This window comes from Anomalospiza imberbis, chromosome 14, assembly GCF_031753505.1.
Source record: "Anomalospiza imberbis isolate Cuckoo-Finch-1a 21T00152 chromosome 14, ASM3175350v1, whole genome shotgun sequence".
Classification (NCBI taxonomy): Eukaryota; Metazoa; Chordata; class Aves; order Passeriformes; family Viduidae; genus Anomalospiza; species Anomalospiza imberbis.
In genome coordinates, this window is record NC_089694.1 from 18,692,021 (window position 1) to 18,716,544 (window position 24,524).

At 56.2% G+C, this 24,524-nt stretch overlaps 3 protein-coding genes across 6 annotated transcripts; 1 reads left to right on the top strand and 2 right to left on the bottom strand.

Moving 5' to 3' along the window:
* The first annotated feature begins 1,227 nt into the window (after positions 1-1,227).
* On the top strand, positions 1,228-8,246 carry LOC137482706 (nuclear pore glycoprotein p62-like). 2 transcript variants are annotated; one of them, XM_068205230.1, is made up of 12 exons: positions 1,228-1,563; positions 2,423-2,811; positions 4,208-4,318; positions 4,779-4,928; positions 5,085-5,189; positions 5,642-5,750; positions 5,904-6,048; positions 6,448-6,497; positions 6,618-6,752; positions 7,143-7,254; positions 7,661-7,727; positions 8,037-8,246. In XM_068205230.1, exons 1-12 carry the CDS (start codon positions 1,265-1,267, stop codon positions 8,126-8,128), a joined length of 1,764 nt encoding a protein of 587 aa, XP_068061331.1. In that variant the 5' UTR covers positions 1,228-1,264; the 3' UTR covers positions 8,129-8,246. The 2 variants fall into 2 exon arrangements, with proteins under 2 accessions (XP_068061331.1, XP_068061332.1); XM_068205231.1 differs by having other exon boundaries at positions 4,779-4,910.
* Positions 8,247-8,552: 306 nt separating this feature from the next.
* On the bottom strand, positions 8,553-14,728 carry RBM41 (RNA binding motif protein 41). Of its 2 annotated transcripts, XM_068205243.1 has the most exons (7): positions 14,646-14,728; positions 13,891-14,007; positions 13,593-13,785; positions 11,270-11,474; positions 9,969-10,339; positions 9,230-9,377; positions 8,553-8,895 (listed from the first exon to the last, which is right to left on the bottom strand). In XM_068205243.1, the coding sequence occupies exons 1-7, from the start codon at positions 14,651-14,653 to the stop codon at positions 8,738-8,740; spliced, it is 1,200 nt and encodes a 399-aa protein (XP_068061344.1). In that variant the 5' UTR covers positions 14,654-14,728; the 3' UTR covers positions 8,553-8,737. The 2 variants fall into 2 exon arrangements, with proteins under 2 accessions (XP_068061344.1, XP_068061343.1); XM_068205242.1 differs by lacking the exon at positions 14,646-14,728 and having other exon boundaries at positions 13,891-14,090.
* A 2,173-nt stretch (positions 14,729-16,901) lies between these two features.
* LOC137482707 (nuclear pore glycoprotein p62-like) lies at positions 16,902-24,362 on the bottom strand. Of its 2 annotated transcripts, none has more exons than XM_068205233.1 (12): positions 24,027-24,362; positions 22,743-23,131; positions 21,792-21,902; positions 21,201-21,332; positions 20,922-21,026; positions 20,360-20,468; positions 20,062-20,206; positions 19,613-19,662; positions 19,357-19,491; positions 18,855-18,966; positions 18,258-18,324; positions 16,902-17,124 (listed from the first exon to the last, which is right to left on the bottom strand). In XM_068205233.1, exons 1-12 carry the CDS (start codon positions 24,323-24,325, stop codon positions 17,033-17,035), a joined length of 1,746 nt encoding a protein of 581 aa, XP_068061334.1. In that variant the 5' UTR covers positions 24,326-24,362; the 3' UTR covers positions 16,902-17,032. The 2 variants fall into 2 exon arrangements, with proteins under 2 accessions (XP_068061334.1, XP_068061333.1); XM_068205232.1 differs by having other exon boundaries at positions 21,183-21,332.
* Positions 24,363-24,524: the final 162 nt, after the last annotated feature.

The window sequence follows — 24,524 nt, forward strand, 5'->3', positions numbered from 1 at the left end:
GGAATTTGTTGATCAGAGAAAATAATTTTCTTTCAGTAATATCCAGATAATTGTCCAAACTCTAGCAGTTCTTTCCGCTTAGCATTTGACCAGAAATTTTTGGTAAGGAAGTAAAGCTTCTTGTTCTGCAACAGGTCAAGAGTTCTCATCAAGAAATTAATTTTTCTATCAGAAGTTTTGCCATTGGAATGTAAGTCAATCAGCACATTTAAATAAAACCCACTCAATTCCCTAGAAATTATCTAATTTAAATGGACAGATTCCTCTGGAATGAAAGGCTGTTATGTTAAACTGGAAAAAAGAGGCCAGGCAGCGATCAAAGAAAGCAGCCACTGAAAAAAGTTCCTTATTTCATATTGCCTGTTAGAACGAGACCTGTACTGGCAGATACGTGTTCCTGTCCCGCACCCTCGGCCTGGTGTCCCCGACCCAGTGCCACTTCACCCCCAGCCCCGGCCCGGTCACCCTGGTCCCGCACCCTCGACTGCAGCCCCGAGCGGAACCTGCTCACTCCACAGCCCCTGCCCCGCACCCCGGCCCGGTGTACGGTGTCCCCTGTCCCGGCCCGATGTACCCTGTCCCGCACCCTGGCCCGGTGTCCCCTGTCCCGGCCCGGTGTCTCCTGTCCCGGAGCCCGGCCCGGTGTCTCCTGTCCCGGCCCGGTGTCCCCCGTCCCGGCCCGGTGTCTCCTGTCCCGGCCCGGTGTCTCCTGTCCCGGCCCGGTGTGCCCTGTCCCGGCCCGCTGTCCCCTGTCCCGGCCCGGTGTCCCCTGTCCCGGCCCGGTGTCTCCTGTCCCGGCCCGGTGTCCCCTGTCCCGGCCCGGTGTCTCCTGTCCCGGCCCGGTGTCCCCTGTCCCGGCCCGCTGTCCCCTGTCCCGGCCCGGTGTCTCCTGTCCCGGCCCGGTGTGCCCTGTCCCGGCCCGGTGTGCCCTGTCCCGGCCCGGTGTCTCCTGTCCCGGCCCGGTGTCTCCTGTCCCGGCCCGGTGTCTCCTGTCCCGGCCCGGTGTCCCCGGTCCCTCACCCCGGCCCCTCAGCCGCGTCCCCCGTCCCCACAGCAACGCCAAGACGCCCCGCCCCTCACGCCCCAACAGCCAATGGGAGCCGAGAGCCCGCGAGTGGCGGCCGCGCTGACCAATGGCTGCGGAGGGCGGCCAGGCGCGGGGGCGGGCCCGGGCGGGGCGCGGTGACGCCATCGCGGCGCGCGCGGGCGCGGAGCCGCCGCCGCGCTGCCGGAGCTCGGCCCGCGCCGCCGCCGCCGCCGCGCCATGAGCCACTTCAGCTTCGGGGCGGCCGCGCCCGGCGGCGCCTTCAGCCTGGGCGCGCCCAGAGCCGCCGCCGCCGCCACCACCACGGCCAGCGGCGGCTTCTCCTTCTCCGCGCCGGCGCCCGCCCCCGCCTCCACCGGCTTCAGCTTCGGCGGCGCCGCGCCGGCGGCGGGCGGCAGCCAGCCCGCCGGGCTCTTCTCCTTCAGCAGGTCGGGCACGGCCGCGCAGCCCTCCGGCTTCAGCTTCGGCTCGGCCGGCGCGGCCCCCGCGGCCCCGGCGGCCGCCGCCTTCCCGCTGGGGTGAGAGCCGGGGGCCGGGCGGGGCCGCGGGCGGCGGCGGGGACGGACGGAGGGACGGACGGAGGGACGGACGGAGGCAGCGGGGTCCCGTCGGGGCCGGGCTCGGGCTCGGCGGGGCGTTCTGCGCCCAGCGAGCCGTGGCTGGCCCTCGTGCCTGGCGCTTCCCAGCGCCCTGCGCTGATCGCCGCACCGGGCGAGCGCCCGGCGAGCCCCGGCGGCGGCCCCGGCTGCTGCTGTCGTGGGGAGCCCCGACACGGCTGGGGAAGGAGATGTTCCACGCTTCCGCCTGGAACCGGGCTGGGCACAGAAGCTGCACACTGAAACGCCAAAGCTCTGCTACCCAACAGAAACCGTCTTCTTCTTTGTGAGCCGGATCTGGAGTGCTCCGAATGTTTTCTCGGCACTCTGGGAGGGATCTGTCGTTCAGGAAAGGCTGCGAGTTCTCGGGCGGTTCTGCAGAACTGCTGCTGTCAAAGCTTGCCAGATGGGAGCTGTGGGAAGGGAGCTCAAATGGGGACGAGCAGGAAAAAAACCAGCCTTGTGTAGAGGGAGTGGAGAACGGTGAGCTGAGAGAAGAAGGAGCAGCTTCACGTATGCTGCCATAAAATGTCCTGTGGTCCCTGGGTGGGTGGAGGTAAGGAAGGGAGGCTCAGTAGGAAGAGCCCGAAGGGGAGATGGCAGGTGACAGCAGCTGGATGGAGTCTGTGGTCAGAACTGGCACACAAGCCTGCCCAGGTGTGCATCTCTTTGAAAGGAGGTTTCTGCTGTCAGCACATGGTCAGGGAGAAAGCCAGCTGTGTACTTGAGTGGATGTGTGCCTCAAGCAGAACGGCTTCCTTTCTTTTCCTTTCTTCCCTAGGGCAAACACACCAAAAGTGAACTTTGGAGCCAGCAGCACCACTCCAGCCCCTGGAATCACGGGGGGCTTTTCTTTTGGTGCCCCTGTCGCAACCAGCACGCCCTCGAGTCAGGCAGCAGCCCCGTCTGGCTTTGCCTTTGGCTCTGCTGGCAGCAGCAGCAGCAGCACCACGGCTCCGTCTGGGACAACAGGAGGCTTCACCTTCTCCGGTGGCACCACGACTCAGGCGGGAACAGCCGGCTTCAGCATCGGCACCGCGGCTCCGCAGGCAACGTCCGCAGGGCCGAGCTTTGGCACGGCCCCTGCGGCTGCTGCCACCACCAGCACGGCCACCCTGGCAGCTGCCACCCCGGCAGCAGCGCCCTTCAGCCTCGGGGGACAGCCCACAGGTGGGTGAACTGCATGCAGGTTGTGCTGTGTCCAGCTGTGACGTGGCACACAGTCTGTGTCCCTGGGATGGGATGGGATGGGATGGGCTGTGTGTGGCACACAGTCTGTGTCCCTGGGATGGGATGGGATGGGCTGTGTGTGGCACACAGTCTGTGTCCCTGGGATGGGATGGGCTGTGTGTGGCACACAGTCTGTGTCCCTGGGATGGGATGGGATGGGATGGGATGGGATGGGATGGGATGGGCTGTGTGTGGCACACAGTCTGTGTCCCTGGGATGGGCTGGGATGGGATGGGCTGTGTGTGGCACACAGTCTGTGTCCCTGGGATGGGATGGGATGGGCTGTGTGTGGCACACAGTCTGTGTCCCTGGGATGGGATGGGCTGTGTGTGGCACACAGTCTGTGTCCCTGGGATGGGATGGGCTGTGTGTGGCACACAGTCTGTGTCCCTGGGATGGGCTGGGATGGGATGGGCTGTGTGTGGCACACAGTCTGTGTCCCTGGGATGGGATGGGCTGTGTGTGGCACACAGTCTGTGTCCCTGGGATGGGATGGGATGGGCTGTGTGTGGCACACAGTCCGTGTCCCTGGGATGGGATGGGCTGTGTGTGGCACACAGTCTGTGTCCCTGGGATGGGATGGGCTGGGCTGTGTGTGGCACACAGTCTGTGTCCCTGGGATGGGATGGGATGGGATGGGATGGGCTGGGCTGTGTGTGGCACACAGTCTGTGTCCCTGGGATGGGATGGGATGGGCTGTGTGTGGCACACAGTCTGTGTCCCTGGGATGGGATGGGCTGTGTGTGGCACACAGTCTGTGTCCCTGGGATGGGATGGGCTGTGTGTGGCACACAGTCTGTGTCACCGGGATGGGGCTGTGGCCCAGCCTCATCCCCAGTGGGCACAGCTGTGAGAAGCAGGTGAGCAGCACTGGCAGCAATGAGCCATGGAGTGCCCAGGGGCACTGACCAACCACCAAAGGGAACAGAGGGCACACAGTGCCATGCATGAACACGAGGGTATAAAAGGCTGGGCTGAAGAACAGGAAGGGTGGATGCTTGCAGCCTTCTGAAGTGGTCTGGTGTTGCTGTGTATGGATTGAACTCTTCTGAAATTGTGTGGTGACACTGTGTGTGTCCTGGCTCTCTGGACTGTCACATATCCTGTGCCACAGCCTTGGGGCAGCTGGAGGCTGGGAGCCTGTGGCATGGGGATGTCTGAGAGTGCACCTGGGTAAGGCTCTGCAGCCTCCGGCTTGTGCTGGGGCAGAGTGGAGTGAGGGGCTGGAGCCAGAGGTGTTTGTGACAGGCCTGTCCAGGGGCTGCAGTGCTGGGGAGCAAGTGCTCTTTGGCCTGGAGGAAGAAAGTCCATCTTTTCCTTTGGCTCCTGGTTCCAGGTCTGACCTTTGGGGCACTATCTTCAACAGCAGCCACCAGTACAACCACGGCAACGCTGACCACAAGCACCGGCCAGGCGCCCACCCTGTCCTTTGGAACCAAGCTTGGAGGTAGGAAGCTGTTCTAGACAACGGTTCCTCGAGGCTCTGGGCAGTCTGCTCTCCTCCTGGTAACAGTTGTCTGTTGGAAGTAGACAAAGACCTTTTACTGGGGTGTGGGAAGGGGCCCCAAGCATTTGTTGCTGTGGGTTTGCCCTGGCAGTGGTCATCTGCGACAGCTCCTAGAGCCATTGGACTGTGTGTCCTGTGGTTCTGATTGTGTCCCACGTGCCAGATTCTGTTCTGTGCTCGTTTGGGGAGCGCAGTGGAAGGGAGGCACAATCTGAAAGGGGCACATTGTGAAAGACAGGGAGTGGAGGGAGAATAAGAGCAAAAGGAGGTGAAAATGCTGACATGCCCAAGAACTAGGTGTGGCTGGGCAGTTTCTGTCCCCCTCCCTGCAGGGTTGTTGGGCAGGGGCTGGGAGCTCAGTGTGCTCTGCTTGTTCACATGGAGCTCTTTGTCCCTGCAGTCACATCCACAGCTGCCACCACGGCCTCCACCACCAGCACCACCTCAGTGCTGGGCTCCACGGGGCCCTCCTTGTTTGCATCTGTGGCAACTTCTTCAGCCCCAGCCTCCTCCAGCACCACGGGCCTCTCACGTGAGTCTCTCCAGGCAGGTTTGTCCCTGGGGCAATGACGGAGCAGCGCGGCTGCTGCTCCCTGGGGCTGCTGCTGCTGTTGCAGGCGGAGGGGCAGCAGGCTGGGCACAGCTTTTCCAAGGGGCCCTGCATTCCCTGGCTTATGCAACCTGTAATGGTGTCTTCTCTTCACAGTGGGTGCCACTTCCACTGGTTCCACTGGGACAGCCAGTCTGGGGACGCTTGGCCTTGGATTAAAAGTTCCTGCAGCCACAGCTGCCACAACGAGCACTGCCACTGGTAGGAACAAGAAGCTGAAAGTCACTGAAGAGAAGGGAGACTGAACTGAGTGCTCTGTAGGGATGTAAATGGCCATGTTAGAGTAGCAGCACAGCAGCTGTGCTTTGTAAAGCCCTCAAGTAACTGAAAAGAGCACAGTGTGTCTTTCTCAGATCCTGTTCCATCTCTTTGTGAAAACACTGAAGTTCTCTCCTTCACTGCAAAGGTGCAGGGGAGGAGCTGGGTGTGCTGGCAGTTCTTGGTTCTAACAGTAAAGCATGAGGACATTGACAAGGCCGTGGGCTGGGGATGTTTTCATTCCCTCCTTGGCAGATGGAGCATTTGCTGTTGTTCCCTTCAGAGGGATCTACTGCAGCTCCTAGAGCCATGGGCAGTGCACCCTGGAGCTGTTCTCTGCTCGTGAGGTACCAGGTGTGTCCCCTTCTGCTGTTGACTTGAAGCTCTTCCTCCAGGGACTACTTCTGCTTCTGGCTTTCCTTTGAATCTGAAGCCACTGACCACCACTGGTGCCATTGGAGCTGTGACCTCCACAGCTGCCATAACCACAACCACCACACCCAGGTGGGTTTTTGTTCCCACTGACCTTTGCCTGCCCGGGCAGGAGCAGCTGCAGTGCTCAGGCTGGGCTCTGGAGGAGGAAGGGGAAATCAGTGAGCGTTGTGGTGTTCCTCTTTCCTCACCTCGTGTCCTGTGCTGCCCCTCACTCCCTCTCAGTGCCCCCCCAGTGATGACTTATGCCCAGCTGGAGAGTTTGATCAACAAGTGGAGCCTGGAACTGGAAGACCAAGAGAAGCACTTCCTCCATCAAGCTACACAAGTCAACGCCTGGGACCGCATGCTGATAGAGAATGGAGAGAAGGTGAGGAGACCTCCAGTGGAGCCTCATTCTGCTCCCTTAGCTCCTCCAAGGTCTCTGGGACACATGCAACAAGCCGCTGAGTGGGACTTTCTGCTTGTAAAAGAAAGAGATGGGAGCTCCACCTGGGTGCTTTGCACAGCCTCTCTGTGTGTCAGTTCTGCCTTTAGGCCTTGGAGTTGGAAATTGTTCTGTGCCCTTGCTCTGTGATACCGAGTTCTCTTAGGGGGGATCGTTCCCAGCTGACCCTCCCTTTTTCCATCTTGGCTCTGTAAATCTTGATGTGGCCGTCTCTTGTTTCCAGTAGAACTTGCATGGTGCTGCTTTCTCCCTCTCAGCTCTCTTCTTTGGAGAGCTGCCTTCTTGGTTTCCAAGGTGTAATGAAATGTCTTCTGCTTGCAGATTACTTCGTTACACAGAGAAGTAGAGAAGGTGAAGGTTGACCAGAAGAGGTAGGAGACCTGGAGCACTTGAAATGATTTTATTTCTGCTCTGCATTCCTGCCTGGCTGTGTGACAGCTCTGCAGTGTCTGTTACACGAATGGGAAGCATTGGGCTCTTTCTCTTTGCAGACTGGATCAGGAACTGGACTTCATTCTGTCCCAGCAGAAAGAGCTGGAGGACCTGCTGTCCCCTCTGGAGGAGTCTGTGAAGGAGCAGAGCGGGACCATCTACCTGCAGCACGCGGATGAGGAACGGGAGAGGACGTGAGGCACAAACCTGCTGGGGATGGGGGACGAGCCCTGGCCTGTGCTCACAGCAGTCAGCAGGAGATGGAGTTGGGATGGGTGACAGGACTGAACACTCGGTGCCTGCTGTCATGTATTTAATCCTCTTTTATGCATGGCAACTTGGGATTCTACTCCTAGTCCTCCACTCTCTTGCTTCTCTGTCTCCATGTGTAGCTCAAGGGAGACAGAGACTGGGGCTCCCTTCATGTGGCTGATGGAGCCTCTCTGGGTGCTGTTCCCAGGTCTCTGCCAGCCTTGGCTGCAGATGTGGGAGCTCATGCTGATGGCCCACAGTTGGTGTGGCTGCGAGCAGGTCTTCTAAGTTGGCTTTAACCATTCTGATCTTGGTTCCTGTGTGCTCTGCAGCTACAAACTGGCTGAAAACATCGATGCTCAGCTGAAGCGCATGGCACAAGACCTGAAGGACATCACTGAGCACCTGAACACATCAAGGGGCCCAGCAGACACAAGTGACCCGGTAAGTGCAAGCTTCTATTTTTACTTTTTATATTAAATTTATCGTGATGCTCCTCATGGCTGTACTCAGCAGCCTTTTTTTTTTTTTTTTGAGTAAAAGTTTCCTTTCAGTATTGCAGACTGTTTTTCCACATTCATTTTGAATTTTGCCACCCTGAGACTAATGTGATGAATGTTCTGCTGGTTCCTAGGGCTAAATTAAAATAAGCCAAAGCCACAGACATATCATCTTAACTGTACAGTTTTCTTGCTGCTATGGAGGAGCAAAGTAGCTGCGTTGCTGCACACACTTCCCTGGCTAAGTGGCTGCTGTCTTAGGGAAGCTGGGCAAGCAGTAACTTTGCCTTTGACTCCTCCTGGTGTTTATGCAGCCTCACAACTGATTTGCACCTTCTCTCTCTGCTCAGCTTCAGCAGATCTGTAAGATTTTGAATGCACACATGGATTCCCTGCAGTGGATCGACCAGAACTCAGGTGAGATTTGTCCTGCAGCCTTTTGGGGATGTGAATGGGAAGCGGGAGCATGTGTGTGTGTGTTCATCCCTGAATTCCTGAAGATGCCTGAGGAATCTTCCTCCTCGCCTTCAGTGGCACTGTCCCTTCTGACATCTGCTTCAGTTCTCTGCTGTGCCTGATTACAGGCCACTGCTGGGAAGTTACTCCTGACAACTGCAATGTTTAACCAAAAATGCCCTGCTTGAATGTTTTTCTTTGTCCTGCAAGCAAAACTCCACAGGGTTGTGTTCTGGGGTGACTGACATTAATCCCTTGTTTCTGCCACAGCTGTGCTGCAGAGAAAGGTGGAAGAGGTGACCAAGGTTTGTGAGAGTCGCCGCAAGGAGCAGGAGCGCAGCTTTCGGATCACCTTTGATTGAGACACTCCCATGTTCAAGGGAGGAACAAAAAACCTCCACAGAAAACAGAGGTGTTTGGGAGCTGAAATGATGACCTGGCTTTGTTTCTTTTCTTGCAATAAAATGTGTTGTTTGTTCCAAGGGTGATGTTTGTTGTGTTGGACAGGAGAAGCTGAGAAACTGCCTGAAGTTTGTGGAGGAAATGTGGTCTCTGTGCTTTAGCTCTGCCTGTAGACTGGTGAGATACACAAACACTGCTTTGGAGAGGCCAGGGCTGTCTCTGTCTCCAGGGACAGCAGCTGGGCTGGGAGGCTCCCAGGACTGGAGTGTGGACAGTCCTGGAGCAGCAGAATGCAAGCACACTTGGCTCTAAAAACCTTGTGGACTATAAACATCACTAAGCACACACTAAGGAAATACCTAAAGCCACAATAAATACCCAAATCCACAATAAGTTCATTTATTTACCTGGCTTCTTCCCTCCCTCTTTACCACAACAGTGTTTGGGCACTGCCCAGCTCTCCTTTCCCCACTCTGAGATTGCTGGACCTGCACCTGGGCTCCCAACAGTCCTGTCTTGTCCCAGGTTCCAGCACAGACTTCTCCACAAGGCTGCTGGTTCTCCATCCCTCACGTGGCAGGAGGGTTCTCTGCAGCAGAGGAGCTGGGGATGGCAGAGTCAGCCTCTGGCAAATGCTTCCTGCTTTTCCCAAAGGCGATCACCAGGGGCCTCCCCTGCAGCTTGTACCCGTTCAGCAGCTGCAGGGCGCTCTGGGCCGACTCCGTGTCTGCAAGAGAGGGCACAGTGGGCACAGGACACGCAGCACCTGCTGCCATGGGGACACGGTCATCCCATGGGTGTTCCCATCTGCTGGCCACTCAGCCTGCTCTAGTGCAGCCACGCTGCCGTGCTGAATGAACACTGCACGTGGCAGACCACATCACTTCTGCTCCGGTAAATCCCCCTCCAACCCAGGGAACGGACCACGGCACAACAGGAAGAGAAGGGAGTGAATTCCCCTGCTTCTCCTTGGAAAGTAGGCTTGGCAGCAGCACAGTGCCCTGCAGGAGGATGTGACACCTTTGGGAGTCAGGACTGGGAGGCACGGGGCAGCAACTCACCAGGGAAGGTGATGAAGGCCTGACCCCTCATGCGGCCGCTCAGGAGGCGGAACTGGATCAGTGGGCTGTCCTCCTCCTGGAAGCGAGCAAACAGGGACACCAGGTCCTTCACTGTCACTCGGGGGCCCAGGTTCTTCAAATACAGCACCTGTAACAGACACAGGGTCAGCCAGCCTTTGCCATGCAAAGACACCTTTCAGCCTGGTCCCAAGTCTGGTCTGCTCAAGGTGTGATTAGCTCAACCCTCACACCCATGTGCTAATGATGGCATTTAGGGGACAGGTGGGTGTACAGAGAATGGCAGCTCTGAATTCAAGGCATCACCCTGCTTGCCTGCATCAAGCACTGACCGTTTCAAGTTTATTATAAAACAGTTCAGTTTATTCAGTTCATTCCTTTTATTTATAAGACTCAATAATCTCCAGCTACCAGAAAGAACAGTTTGAGTAAGGCGACAGCAGGCCTCAGCCAGGCCCAGACAGACAGAGCACATCTTGACAGGTGACCTGCTGGAGTCAGGGAGGGCTGGGCTCATAAGTACAACTCTTTGCCAGGCTGGTGACCTCCCTTCAGAGCCCAAGGACACTTTTTTCCCCCCAGAGTGGAGGCTGCTCTCCCCCTTGGCCTGGAGGATCAGCCCAGCAACTTCAAGGCTACAGCAAAGAGGAGCCTGTGCCTACTGCCACGGCTTCAGGGCATCCTGCTGAGCAAGGATAAATCCTCATTCATCTCAGCTTACCTTGCTGGGCTCCCCTGGATGGTAGGATGAGAACCTGGGTATTTTCCGGAGTTCTTCCTCTGAGAGGCGGTTCTGGAGGATCTCCTCTTCTGGGACAAACTCGACTGGCTCTTTGATAACCACAGGCCTTGGAGGGGACTGGTGGGGCTCTGCTGCAGAAACACTGGGACTTGCTGCCTGTTCTGCTTGCTGCTCCTGGTCTGGAAGTGAAGACTCCTGAGTTATAGCCCCCTGTGGGGCTGAGGACAAGCAGGGGTCACTTGTAGCAGACTGGACTTTTTCAGGGCACTTCTTGCTCAGCAGCTCTTGGTAAACACTCTCCAGATGAACCATGGGGTCCTTTTCATCTGTTCCACTCTTCTGCGTGTCACCTAATTCAGAAGAGAGATATATGGTAACTATCACCAATAACCTGGAAAACACAGACAAAACAGGAGACACAGAAAAGAGAAACCCTGTTTCACCCCAGCCTCTGTGCCCAGGCTCTGTGGGCTGTTTAAAACAAGAGCAGCCCCAGCAAGTGCTGGTTCCCCAGCTCAGGATGAACCTGCAGAGAGTAGCAGTTCCACCTGTGCTACATCAGAGCTCTTTTCAGAGATGCCCTCACTTGATTATCTGCAGCCACATTTCAGCACTTTTTAGTGACTCCTTCAACACACCTTCCTCCTCCTGCACGTGCAGCAAGGATGGGCCATGCTGCCTTCCTGTACCACTACATGGAATAGAAATATTTGGCTTTCAAGGATATCCGATTAAGCTCCTGGGTTTAAAGGTCCATGACGTGGACTGATCAATGATCTCTTTTAATTCTCTTTAATGGAAATGAGGACAAATGTGAGAGCAGCATCTCCCAGCCTTCAACTGGATCCAATTCCCCTTCAAGGATGAGGCTTTAACAAGTCATTCCTCCTCTCACCTGCTCTGTCCCTTTGCTTCCTTCACCCCCTGCAGTTACCTCAGAGAAGGAACAATCTCCAGTCCCACAGGCACTTTGTGTAACTCAGGCCTCGAGGCTCTACCAAAGCATCACCCCAGCTCCTCTCCCACTCCCCGAGCTGCTCTGCACTACATGGAATAGCTCAAGGAGATCCAGAAACAGGCTTTAAAAGCCTCTATATTAAACCCTTCAGAGAACCAACTCTCTGTCTGCTCCTGTAAGAGAGGAAACTATCTCCTCCCACGTAGCACCAAAGCAGAACCACATCTTCAGGGACAGAAGGCCAGACAGGAATGTGTTGGGCTCCCACACGGGCTGGCTCTGTGTGCTGGAGCCAAGGCAGGGAGAGCCCTGAGCCCAGGACCTTGGTGGTAGAGGGCCCGGAGGAAGGAGTGCCGGTCTGTTCCCTGGAAAAGGGCCTTCTCGATCTCCATCTCCCGCCGGCTCAGCTGCTTGCTGCCCGCAAACCTCTGCGGCAGCGCCAGGATGCGCCGGCGCTCCTCCAGCTTCTCCTGGATGGCATCCAGCCGCTCCTGCGTGGCCTCCGGGGCTGCCCCCAGCCCAGAGCCCTGCAAAACAAGCACGGCTTGGCTCAGCAACGGCAGGGCCAGAGGCAAAGGCACAGCCCCAGCCCTGCAGTGGGTGCAGTTAGGAACCATCCCCCAGGCACCCAGAGGCCCTCTTACTGCACGGGTAGGAAAAATACAACCACGCAGCAAGCTCAGTTCTTGAGGGAAGTGGAGAAACAGCTCCTTTCTCAGGACCTGTCTGTGCTGATTCCCTCTCCCCAGCCTGTCTCCCTCTGTCCCTGCTGCCTCTGATTCCAGCCATTTTCCACAGCCACCCTCAGTGACTGCACAACCATCCTCTGGCAATTCCTTCCCCACACCTACAGCATCCCCGAGCTCAAGTTTCCACCAAGCTCATAGTCTGTGACCCTGAAAACCTTGTTTGCTGAAAAGTGGACCCCCAGCTGCTGTTTGGCACCCGAGGGGAGGTTTGTGCTGAGGACTAAACCCCACCCAGCATCACTGAGCCAGCTTCCAGAAACCACAGAGGAACTGCAGCACAGCCCTCACGGCTCAGCTGTGAGCAAGGAGCATCCCTGGATAACCAAACCTCCCTGCACGGGCCACTTCACCTGCCAAAGCACACAGACACACCCCAGCTGCTGAAAGGACACTTCTGCTCCCCCATCCACCCCGATCAGGACACAGAGAACACACCTTGATGGGGCTGTGGGTGGATTTTCTGTTCTCAAATTCAGTTTGAGAATTACTGTGGCAGATCCTTCTGCCTCGGGCAAGAAACCAGGCTTTGTCCCTGCACTGAGCACAACCTAACAGAGTTTCCCATGGTACCTCTGCCCCACATCTGCACAGCTTCTTCCATTCATCATTTCACAGCTTCCCTGAGGCACAAAAGGCTGTTTATATGGAAAAGCAATTCCCAGAAATCATTTGTTGTACTTTGTTTTCAAAAAAGCTGCCACTTAGCAGCTGAAAATAACAGAAATCTGCACTCAGTACTTTGCCAAGAGCTCCCCAGGCAATCTGAAGTTCTCTCTGTCTCAGCTGACATTATTCATTACTCATGGTGGAATCTTTCACTCAGGGCCTCCACCTCCAAAGCTGTATATCACTACCTGACTTAGGCTTTCTCCCTAAATATTCTTCTCTCAGAACCTGTAGAAGACATACCCTGATGTCAGCCTTATTTTCTGTCAGAGCAGTGTTTTCCATACTAATAATTTTTTTCTGAACATCCCAGAATACATTTCATACTAAATATACCAGCTGGTACTGACAACATTGATTTTCATTCTTAAATTATCACCATTCCTCTCTGCACCAAGCTTTAATCAAGCCACACCAGGGCTGGATTTGCATTTAAACACCAAAGCAAGTAATGACTTCAGCTGAAAAGAGGCAAACCCCTGATTACCACAGACAACTCTCTCCTGCACACAGCTATCACTCGGGAAGAGGAGACAAAGGGAAGCCAAGGAACAGCCCAAATCCTGTTTTGCATTTTCTAGTTTGGCAAATTAAGAGCAGGACACTCCAGTGCACCTGACACAGGACAACCACAAAAGCCTCTTGTCTCTGGAATGTGAAAAAGAAAGGGTGAAGGTGGGGGAAGGGGAAACACCTGCTGGAAGAGCACCCAAGGAGGAGCCAAGGCACTGCCACCACACAGTGGTCTGACAGCTCTGCACCATTTTCATGTGGCTGTCCCAGGGCCCCTGAAGGACATGCAAGCCCCTAAGGAGAATACTCCCTCCAAACAGCCATCCCAAATCAGCAATGGGATCCAGGGATGTATCAGGACACTCAAAGGAGGATGATGAGGTGCTTTGAAATATTTTCTCCTTCTCTTCTGGCATTTAAATCCTTCATACACAGGTATAAACAGGTGAAATGATTAGTTTGAGATCAAGGCAAAGGCAGGAATATCCTCACATCCTGCTGTGTTCCAAAGGACCCACTCCTGTCTCCACCATATCTTTTAACACTGACCAAAGAAAAGAGGCCAGAAGAAATGTAGGATAGTGCTGGGCTAAAGGCAAGGGATACAAGGAGTGGCCATTCTTTTCCAATGGCTTACAAAGGACTGGAATTTTCTACCAGAGAGCCACAGGGTTAGAGGAACCTGAGCACACTCAGGTGAGAGCAGAGCATGCCCACCTTCCTTGCTGAATCCCGGTTCTTCCAGAGCAGGATCTCCGAGTCGGAGAGCCCCAGCTCCCGGAGAGAGGAGGTTTCTTTGTCACTCTCCTGCAGGGCCTGGAACTGTGACAGGGTCAAAGCTCCCGCAGCCTCTTCTCCGAAAGGTTTGTAAAAAGCTGCAGGGGCAAAGCATCTCCGCTTTGACTTGCACCTGTGAGCCAAAGGAACACAACAGCACAAACAGCTCAGCCCTGAGGAACTGGGGACAGCAAGGGGCTGGTCTCTCAAACCACACCTGAGCCAGATCAGGACTTACTGCTCGATGGAGACAGTGGTGTCAAGCTGGTGGTGAAGGAGGCTCTTCAGCTGCCTCTCTCCTTCTGTCTCCAAGTCTTCCAGGAGAAGCTCATCACTGGACAGGCTGCTGTTCACCCTGGGGCACACAACCACAGCACAGGCATGGGCAGTAAGGCAACAGAGGAAACACTGCTCAAAACACATCCTCGCTACAGTTCCTCCACCTCCTGGGCTGTTTTTACGGGATTTAAAAAAACAAGGAACCAAAACTACTCGACCACAGCTCCCTTTAACATTACTAGAAAAGGCAACAAATTTGGGATTCCTTTGAGAACATTAAAGTACCCGAAAGAGACTTCGGGTGTTTTTATAATGATGGGGGAAGGGGTTGTTTATTTTAAAATCACACGCCGTCATTTTTATGGCCCGAAATTGTCTTGCATCAGCATCTAGCCAGACACTGCCAGTTTCAAATGAGCCAGGGAAGGAAGAAGTGAAACCGCGACGCCGAAGAGAAACAGTGAATTTCAGCAGCGCTTTTCCCTTTCCGGGGTCACCTGCTCCGGAGCTCCGGGCTCTATCCGGAGCAGGCAGACCCCAAATCCTGCCAGCCCAGAGCAGCCCGGACCGTGCCGCGCTCCCGCACCGCCCGCTCCGGGCCCGGCGCCGCTCCGGCCGCCCCGCAGAGGGGGCTGGGGGTGCCAGCGGGCCCGGGCCGTGACCGAGCCCGTGAGGGCGGTCTGGGGACCCAGGAACCGCGGATGCCCCGCTCACCGGCGCATGGCCCCGCCGCTCCGCTCTCCAAGCCCGGCAGCGCCCGCGGTGCGCCGGGAGCCGCCCCGGAAGGAGCGGCCGGAGCGGGGGAAGCGGCGCGGAGCCGGAGCTGCGGCGCTCGGCGCTGCCGTGTGTCCTGGGCTGAGCCCGGACGGTGCCAGGCACCCCCCAGAGACACCCGCTCCCCTCTGCAGCTGAACAGAGAGCAGCTAATGCAGGGGCCATGGGTTCAGAGAAGGGCCGGAAGAGAGCTCTCATCCAGTGTCGTCACGGGCAAAACAGGTTCAACGTAGAGATACGAAATGACTTCATTACTAACTAAAGCAGAGCAGGATAATGGGCAGGAAAATCAGCCCTTCGAAACACCTTCCCCCTATCCGTGCCTCCTACCCCAGCAGCGCAGGGAGACGGCAATGGGCATTATGGTCAGGTCAGAGGGAGATGGGAATGGGGGTTATGGTCAGTTCACAGGGAGATGGGAATGGGGGCTGTGGTCAGTTCAGAGGGAGATGGGAATGGGGGCTATGGTCAGGTCAGAGGGAGATGGGAATGGGGGCTATGGTCAGCTCAGAGGGAGATGGGAATGGGGGCTATGGTCAGTTCACAGGGAGATGGGAATGGGGGCTATGGTCAGTTCACAGGGAGATGGGAATGGGGGTTATGGTCAGTTCACAGGGAGATGGGAATGGGGGCTATGGTCAGTTCACAGGGAGATGGGAATGGGGGTTATGGTCCGGTCAGAGGGAGATGGGAATGGGGGCTGTGGTCAGTTCACAGGGAGATGGGAATGGGGGCTATGGTCAGGTCAGAGGGAGATGGGAATGGGGGCTATGGTCAGTTCAGAGGGAGAGGGGAATGGGGGCTGTGGTCAGTTCAGAGGGAGATGGGAATGGGCATTATGGTCAGTTCAGAGGGAGAGGGCAATGGGCATTATGGTCAGTTCAGAGGGAGAGGGGAATGGGGGCTGTGGTCAGTTCAGAGGGAGATGGGAATGGGGGCTATGGTCAGTACAGAGGGAGAGGGGAATGGGGGCTATGGTCAGTTCAGAGGGAGATGGGAATGGGGGCTGTGGTCAGTTCAGAGGGAGATGGGAATGGGCATTATGGTCAGTTCACAGGGAGATGGGAATGGGCATTATGGTCAGTTCAGAGGGAGATGGGAATGGGGGCTGTGGTCAGTTCAGAGGGAGAAAGGAACAGGGCTATGGTCAGTTCAGAGGGAGATGGGAATGGGGGCTATGGTCAGTTCAGAGGGAGATGGGAATGGGGGCTGTGGTCAGTTCAGAGGGAGAAAGGAACAGGGCTATGGTCAGTTCAGAGGGAGATGGGAATGGGGGCTATGGTCAGTTCAGAGGGAGATGGGAATGGGGGCTATGGTCAGTCCAGAGGGAGATGGGAATGGGCATTATGGTCAGTTCAGAGGGAGATGGGAATGGGGGCTGTGGTCAGTTCATTACCCCTGGTTTTCCTGGTGCTCAGGGACAGGTGTCATTCCCCTGCTGCACCGTAGGGTCCCTCCCACAGGAGACACTTCTATGTGAACTTCTCTGACATGAGTCCATCCCATGGGCAACAGCCCCCCTCAGACTGCTGCAGTGTGGGTCACTCTGCCACAGAGTCCTTGCAGGACAGGCTGCTCCAGCCTGGGAGCAGGGCACCTCATCCACGGGCTCACAGCCTCCTGCCAGGCATGCCCCTGCTCAGGCATGGGGCTCCTCCATGGGCTGCAGGTGGGTCTCTGCATCTCCATGGGCTGCAGGGGTACAGCTGCTTCACCATGGTCCTCACCACAGGCTGCAGAGCAATCTCAGCCCCAGCACCTGGAACACCTCTTCCCCTCCCTCCTTCTCCACTATCCTTGGTGTCTGCAGAGTTGTTCCCCTCACAGATTTTCACCCCACTCTTCTCTGGCTGCAATTACAATTGAGCCACAAATTTGTTTTTCTTTCTTCTTAAAGCTGTTTCACAGAGGCATTACCACAATATCTAACTGGCCCAGCCCTGGCCAGCAACTTGTCCATCTTCTGGAGCCACCAGGGACTGGCTCTGCTGGACATTGTGGAAGCTTCTGGCAGCTTCTCACAGAAGCCACCCCTGCAGCCTCCTCCTGCAGAACCACACAGAGCCCTCCAAGGCAGCACTTCTGTTATCTCACCAGTCTGCAGGCACAGCTGAAGCACAAAGAGTACATATTTCCTGCAAACTTCATCCAGTTTCTGATAGGAGCAGGTGAAATCCAGTCCAACAACACAAAGGCTGGCTTTGAACAAACAGCACATTTTATTGTAAAAAAAGAAATAGAGCCAGGTCATCATTTCAGTCCTCAGCTCCCAAACACCTCTGTTTTCTGTGGAGGTTTTATGTTCCTCCCTTGAACATGGGAGTGTCTCAATCAAAGGTGATCCGAAAGCTGCGCTCCTGCTCCTTGCGGCGACTCTCACAAACCTTGGTCACCTCTTCCACCTTTCTCTGCAGCACAGCTGTGGCAGAAACAAGGGATTAATGTCACAGTCACCCCAGAACACAACCCTGCACAGTTTTGCCTGCAGAAATAAAAATATTTCCTTGCTGACAGTCACTCATATTTGACAGTGGACAAAGCAGGAGGAAAACACAACCCAAAGAACTACCAATAAGATAACGCTTTCATTATTGAATGGCAGAGGAAAAAATGGGTCTCCTTTCTAGGAAAGTGTAAAGCAAACAGCTATTTTCACACACATTCTGTAAAGAATTCAGGCTGCCCAGGAGCTGTACCAGATTTCCTGAAAAAGGCATGTTTAGAAAGTGGAGCTTAGCAGAAGTGTTCTGAAAGAAAACACCTAATCAGACCCTGACCTAAGCCAATATGGACAACAGCAGGCCTGCTTTCACACAAGTTGTTACACCAGGTGTGGGCATTCCACAGCGCTGTAGCCAGGCACTGCACTCTGGGGCTCTGAGAGGAGAGCTGCTTTATTCTGCCGTGCCCCCGTGTGGCTGCTACCAGTTAAAATCCAAACGGCACAGAATTCCAGAATCCCGCACCAGGAGGCACTCTGCCAGGGAGAAAAGTTCCTTTTTTCTGTCTTGTTTTAATATGACTCCACTGTCAAGAGTTCACTCCTGAGTGCATCTCTGTGCACTGGATCTCAAGCTTTTGAGGCTGCGAAATTCCCATATTATTCCTCCAGTTACCCCACCTGCAGATCCAGGCAGGCTGCTCCATATTACCTGGATGTGGCTTCCTGTTTTCAGACTGGGAGGGATGGTAACACACAACACACACTCCCCTCACCCATTTCCTTGCACCACACACTCTTTTAGAAGTTGAACTATTTAACATTAGTCTGACAGAATGAATAAGGTTTTCAAGTTCTCTGCTTTGCAGTGATGAATTTCAAGGAGGACTTTTTGGGTAAAAAATATCAGTTGTCAGGAGTCAGGAGTAACTTCCCAGCAGTGGCCTGTAATCAGGCACAGCAGAGAACTGAAGCAGATGTCAGAAGGGACAGTGCCACTGAAGGCGAGGAGGAAGATTCCTCAGGCATCTTCAGGAATTCAGGGATGAACACACACACACATGCTCCCGCTTCCCATTCACATCCCCAAAAGGCTGCAGGACAAATCTCACCTGAGTTCTGGTCAATCCACTGCAGGGAATCCATGTGTGCATTCAAAATTTTACAGATCTGCTGAAGCTGAGCAGAGAGAGAAGGTGCAAATCAGTTGTGAGGCTGCATAAAGACCAGGAGGAGTCAAAGGCAAAGTTACTGCTTGCCCAGCTTCCCTAAGACAGCAGCCACTTAGCCAGGGAAGTGTGTGCAGCAACGCAGCTACTTTGCTCCTCCATACCAGCAACAAAACTGTACAGTTAAGATGATATGTCTGTGGCTTTGGCTTATTTTAATTTAGCCCTAGGAACCAGCAGAACATTCATCACATTAGTCTCAGGGTGGCAAAATTCAAAATGAATGTGGAAAAACAGTCTGCAATACTGAAAGGAAACTTTTACTCAAAAAAAGGCTGCTGAGTACAGCCATGAGGAGCATCACGATAAATTTAATAGAAATCAAAAGGAACTGGTTATTCAGATCTTGCTTTATGAGGCTATAAAAACAGTATACAGAAAAAGTATGAGTGGAATACCCGCATGGGGACAAATTAAGAGTTAGAACTATTCCAATATCCTTTGCCTCTTCAGCAATATAAAATAAAAGCTTGCATTTACCGGGTCACTTGTGTCTGCGGGGCCTCCTGATGTATTCAAGTGATCAATTATATCCTTCAGATCTTGTGCCATGCGCTTCAGCTGAGCATCGATGTTTTCAGCCAGTTTGTAGCTGCAGAGCACACAGGAACCAAGATCAGAATGGTTAAAGCCAACTTGGAAGACCTGCTCGCAGCCACACCAACTGTGGGCCATCAGCATGAGCTCCCACATCTGCAGCCAAGGCTGGCAGAGACCTGGGAACAGCACCCAGAGAGGCTCCATCAGCCACATGAAGGGAGCCCCAGTCTCTGTCTCCCTTGAGCTACACATGGAGACAGAGAAGCAAGAGAGTGGAGGACTAGGAGTAGAATCCCAAGTTGCCATGCATAAAAGAGGATTAAATACATGACAGCAGGCACCGAGTGTTCAGTCCTGTCACCCATCCCAACTCCATCCCCTGCTGACTGCTGTGAGCACAGGCCAGGGCTCGTCCCCCATCCCCAGCAGGTTTGTGCCTCACGTCCTCTCCCGTTCCTCATCCGCGTGCTGCAGGTAGATGGTCCCGCTCTGCTCCTTCACAGACTCCTCCAGAGGGGACAGCAGGTCCTCCAGCTCTTTCTGCTGGGACAGAATGAAGTCCAGTTCCTGATCCAGTCTGCAAAGAGAAAGAGCCCAATGCTTCCCATTCGTGTAACAGACACTGCAGAGCTGTCACACAGCCAGGCAGGAATGCAGAGCAGAAATAAAAAACATTTCAAGTGCTCCAGGTCTCCTACCTCTTCTGGTCAACCTTCACCTTCTCTACTTCTCTGTGTAACGAAGTAATCTGCAAGCAGAAGACATTTCATTACACCTTGGAAACCAAGAAGGCAGCTCTCCAAAGAAGAGAGCTGAGAGGGAGAAAGCAGCACCATGCAAGTTCTACTGGAAACAAGAGACGGCCACATCAAGATTTACAGAGCCTAGATGGAAAAAGGGAGGGTCAGCTGGGAACGATCCCCCCTAAGAGAACTCGGTATCACAGAGCAAGGGCACAGAACAATTTCCAACTCCAAGGCCTAAAGGCAGAACTGACACACAGAGAGGCTGTGCAAAGCACCCAGGTGGAGCTCCCATCTCTTTCTTTTACAAGCAGAAAGTCCCTCTCAGCGGCTTGTTGCATGTGTCCCAGAGACCTTGGAGGAGCTAAGGGAGCAGAATGAGGCTCCACTGGAGGTCTCCTCACCTTCTCTCCATTCTCTATCAGCATGCGGTCCCAGGCGTTGACTTGTGTAGCTTGATGGAGGAAGTGCTTCTCTTGGTCTTCCAGTTCCAGGCTCCACTTGTTGATCAAACTCTCCAGCTGGGCATAAGTCATCACTGGGGGGGCACTGAGAGGGAGTGAGGGGCAGCACAGGACACGAGGTGAGGAAAGAGGAACACCACAACGCTCACTGATTTCCCCTTCCTCCTCCAGAGCCCAGCCTGAGCACTGCAGCTGCTCCTGCCCAGGCAGGCAAAGGTCAGTGGGAACAAAAACCCACCTGGGTGTGGTGGTTGTGGTTATGGCAGCTGTGGAGGTCACAGCTCCAATGGCACCAGTGGTGGTCAGTGGCTTCAGATTCAAAGGAAAGCCAGAAGCAGAAGTAGTCCCTGGAGGAAGAGCTTCAAGTCAAGCAGCAGAAGGGGACACACCTGGTACCTCACGAGCAGAGAACAGCTCCAGGGTGCACTGCCCATGGCTCTGGGAGCTGCAGTAGATCCCTCTGAAGGGAACGACAGCAAATGCTCCATCTGCCAAGGAGGGAATGAAAACATCCCCAGCCCACGGCCTTGTCAATGTCCTCATGCTTTACTGTTAGAACCAAGAACTGCCAGCACACCCAGCTCCTCCCCTGCACCTTTGCAGTGAAGGAGAGAACTTCAGTGTTTTCACAAAGAGATGGAACAGGATCTGAGAAAGACACACTGTGCTCTTTTCAGTTACTTGAGGGCTTTACAAAGCACAGCTGCTGTGCTGCTACTCTAACATGGCCATTTACATCCCTACAGAGCACTCAGTTCAGTCTCCCTTCTCTTCAGTGACTTTCAGCTTCTTGTTCCTACCAGTGGCAGTGCTCGTTGTGGCAGCTGTGGCTGCAGGAACTTTTAATCCAAGGCCAAGCGTCCCCAGACTGGCTGTCCCAGTGGAACCAGTGGAAGTGGCACCCACTGTGAAGAGAAGACACCATTACAGGTTGCATAAGCCAGGGAATGCAGGGCCCCTTGGAAAAGCTGTGCCCAGCCTGCTGCCCCTCCGCCTGCAACAGCGGCAGCAGCCCCAGGGAGCAGCAGCCGTGCTGCTCCGTCATTGCCCCAGGGACAAACCTGCCTGGAGAGACTCACGTGAGAGGCCCGTGGTGCTGGAGGAGGCTGGGGCTGAAGAAGTTGCCACAGATGCAAACAAGGAGGGCCCCGTGGAGCCCAGCACTGAGGTGGTGCTGGTGGTGGAGGCCGTGGTGGCAGCTGTGGATGTGACTGCAGGGACAAACAGCTCCATGTGAACAAGCAGAGCACACTGAGCTCCCAGCCCCTGCCCAACAACCCTGCAGGGAGGGGGACAGAAACTGCCCAGCCACACCTAGTTCTTGGGCATGTCAGCATTTTCACCTCCTTTTGCTCTTATTCTCCCTCCACTCCCTGTCTTTCACAATGTGCCCCTTTCAGATTGTGCCTCCCTTCCACTGCGCTCCCCAAACGAGCAAGAACAGAATCTGGCACGTGGGACACAATCAGAACCACAGGACACACAGTCCAATGGCTCCAGGAGCTGTCACAGATGACCACTGCCAGGGCAAACCCACAGCAACAAATGCTTGGGGCCCCTTCCCACACCCCAGTAAAAGGTCTTTGTCTACTTCCAACAGACAACTGTTACCAGGAGGAGAGCAGACTGCCCAGAGCCTCGAGGAACCGTTGTCTAGAACAGCTTCCTACCTCCAAGCTTGGATCCAAAGGACAGGGTGGGCGCCTGGCTGGTGCTTGTGGTCAGCGTTGCCGTGGTTGTACTGGTGGCTGCTGTTGAAGATAGTGCCCCAAAGGTCAGACCTGGAACCAGGAGCCAAAGGAAAAGATGGACTTTCTTCCTCCAGGCCAAAGAGCACTTGCTCCCCAGCACTGCAGCCCCTGGACAGGCCTGTCACAAACACCTCTGGCTCCAGCCCCTCACTCCACTCTGCCCCAGCACAAGCCGGAGGCTGCAGAGCCCTGCCCCAGGTGCACCCTCAGACATCCCCATGCCACAGGCTCCCAGCCTCCAGCTGCCCCAAGGCTGTGGCACAGGATATGTGACAGTCCAGAGAGCCAGGACACACACAGTGTCACCACACAATTTCAGAAGAGTTCAACCCATACACAGCAACACCAGACTACTTCAGAAGGCTGCAAGCATCCACCCTTCCTGTTCTTCAGCCCAGCCTTTTATACCCTCGTGTTCATGCTTGGCACTGTGTGCCCTCTGTTCCCTTTGGTGGTTGGTCAGTGCCCCTGGGCACTCCATGGCTCATTGCTGCCAGTGCTGCTCACCTGCTTCTCACAGCTGTGCCCACTGGGGATGAGGCTGGGCCACAGCCCCATCCCGGTGACACAGACTGTGTGCCACACACAGCCCATCCCATCCCATCCCAGGGACACGGACTGTGTGCCACACACAGCCCATCCCATCCCATCCCAGGGACACAGACTGTGTGCCACACACAGCCCATCCCATCCCATCCCAGGGACACAGACTGTGTGCCACACACAGCCCATCCCATCCCATCCCAGGGACACAGACTGTGTGCCACACACAGCCCATCCCATCCCATCCCATCCCATCCCATCCCAGGGACACAGACTGTGTGCCACGTCACAGCTGGACACAGCACAACCTGCATGCAGTTCACCCACCTGTGGGCTGTCCCCCGAGGCTGAAGGGCGTTGCTGCCGGGGTGGCAGCTGCCAGGGTGGCCGTGCTGGTGGTGGCAGCAGCCGCAGGGGCCGTGCCAAAGCTCGGCCCTGCGGACGTTGCCTGCGGAGCCGCGGTGCCGATGCTGAAGCCGGCTGTTCCCGCCTGAGTCGTGGTGCCACTGGAGAAGGTGAAGCCTCCTGTTGTCCCAGACGGAGCCATGGTGCTGCTGCTGCTGCCTCCAGCAGAGCCAAAGGCAAAGCCAGACGGGGCTGCTGCCTGACTCGAGGGCGTGCTGGTTGCGACGGGGGCACCAAAAGAAAAGCCCCCCGTGATTCCAGGGACTGGAGTGGTGCTGCTGGCTCCAAAGTTCACTTTTGGTGTGTTTGCCCTAGGGAAGAAAGGACAAGAAAGGAAGCCGTTCTGCTTGAGGCACACATCCACCCAAGTACACAGCTGGCTTTCTCCCTGACCATGTGCTGACAGCAGAAACCTCCTTTCAAAGAGATGCACACCTGGGCAGGCTTGTGTGCCAGTTCTGACCACAGACTCCATCCAGCTGCTGTCACCTGCCATCCCCCCTTCGGGCTCTTCCTACTGAGCCTCCCTTCCTTACCTCCACCCACCCAGGGACCACAGGACATTTTATGGCAGCATACGTGAAGCTGCTCCTTCTTCTCTCAGCTCACCGTTCTCCACTCCCTCTACACAAGGCTGGTTTTTTTCCTGCTCGTCCCCATTTGAGCTCCCTTCCCACAGCTCCCATCTGGCAAGCTTTGACAGCAGCAGTTCTGCAGAACCGCCCGAGAACTCGCAGCCTTTCCTGAACGACAGATCCCTCCCAGAGTGCCGAGAAAACATTCGGAGCACTCCAGATCCGGCTCACAAAGAAGAAGACGGTTTCTGTTGGGTAGCAGAGCTTTGGCGTTTCAGTGCGCAGCTTCTGTGCCCAGCCCGGTTCCAGGCGGAAGCGTGGAACATCTCCTTCCCCAGCCGTGTCGGGGCTCCCCACGACAGCAGCAGCCGGGGCCGCCGCCGGGGCTCGCCGGGCGCTCGCCCGGTGCGGCGATCAGCGCAGGGCGCTGGGAAGCGCCAGGCACGAGGGCCAGCCACGGCTCGCTGGGCGCAGAACGCCCCGCCGAGCCCGAGCCCGGCCCCGACGGGACCCCGCTGCCTCCGTCCGTCCGTCCCTCCGTCCCTCCGTCCGTCCCTCCGTCCGTCCCTCCGTCCGTCCCTCCGTCCGTCCCCGCCGCCGCCCGCGGCCCCGCCCGGCCCCCGGCTCTCACCCCAGCGGGAAGGCGGCGGCCGCCGGGGCCGCGGGGGCCGCGCCGGCCGAGCCGAAGCTGAAGCCGGAGGGCTGCGCGGCCGTGCCCGACCTGCTGAAGGAGAAGAGCCCGGCGGGCTGGCTGCCGCCCGCCGCCGGCGCGGCGCCGCCGAAGCTGAAGCCGGTGGAGGCGGGGGCGGGCGCCGGCGCGGAGAAGGAGAAGCCGCCGCTGGCCGTGGTGGTGGCGGCGGCGGCGGCTCTGGGCGCGCCCAGGCTGAAGGCGCCGCCGGGCGCGGCCGCCCCGAAGCTGAAGTGGCTCATGGCGCGGCGGCGGCGGCGGCGCGGGCCGAGCTCCGGCAGCGCGGCGGCGGCTCCGCGCCCGCGCGCGCCGCGATGGCGTCACCGCGCCCCGCCCGGGCCCGCCCCCGCGCCTGGCCGCCCTCCGCAGCCATTGGTCAGCGCGGCCGCCACTCGCGCGATGTCGGCTCCCATTGGCTGTTGTGGCGTGAGGGGCGGGGCG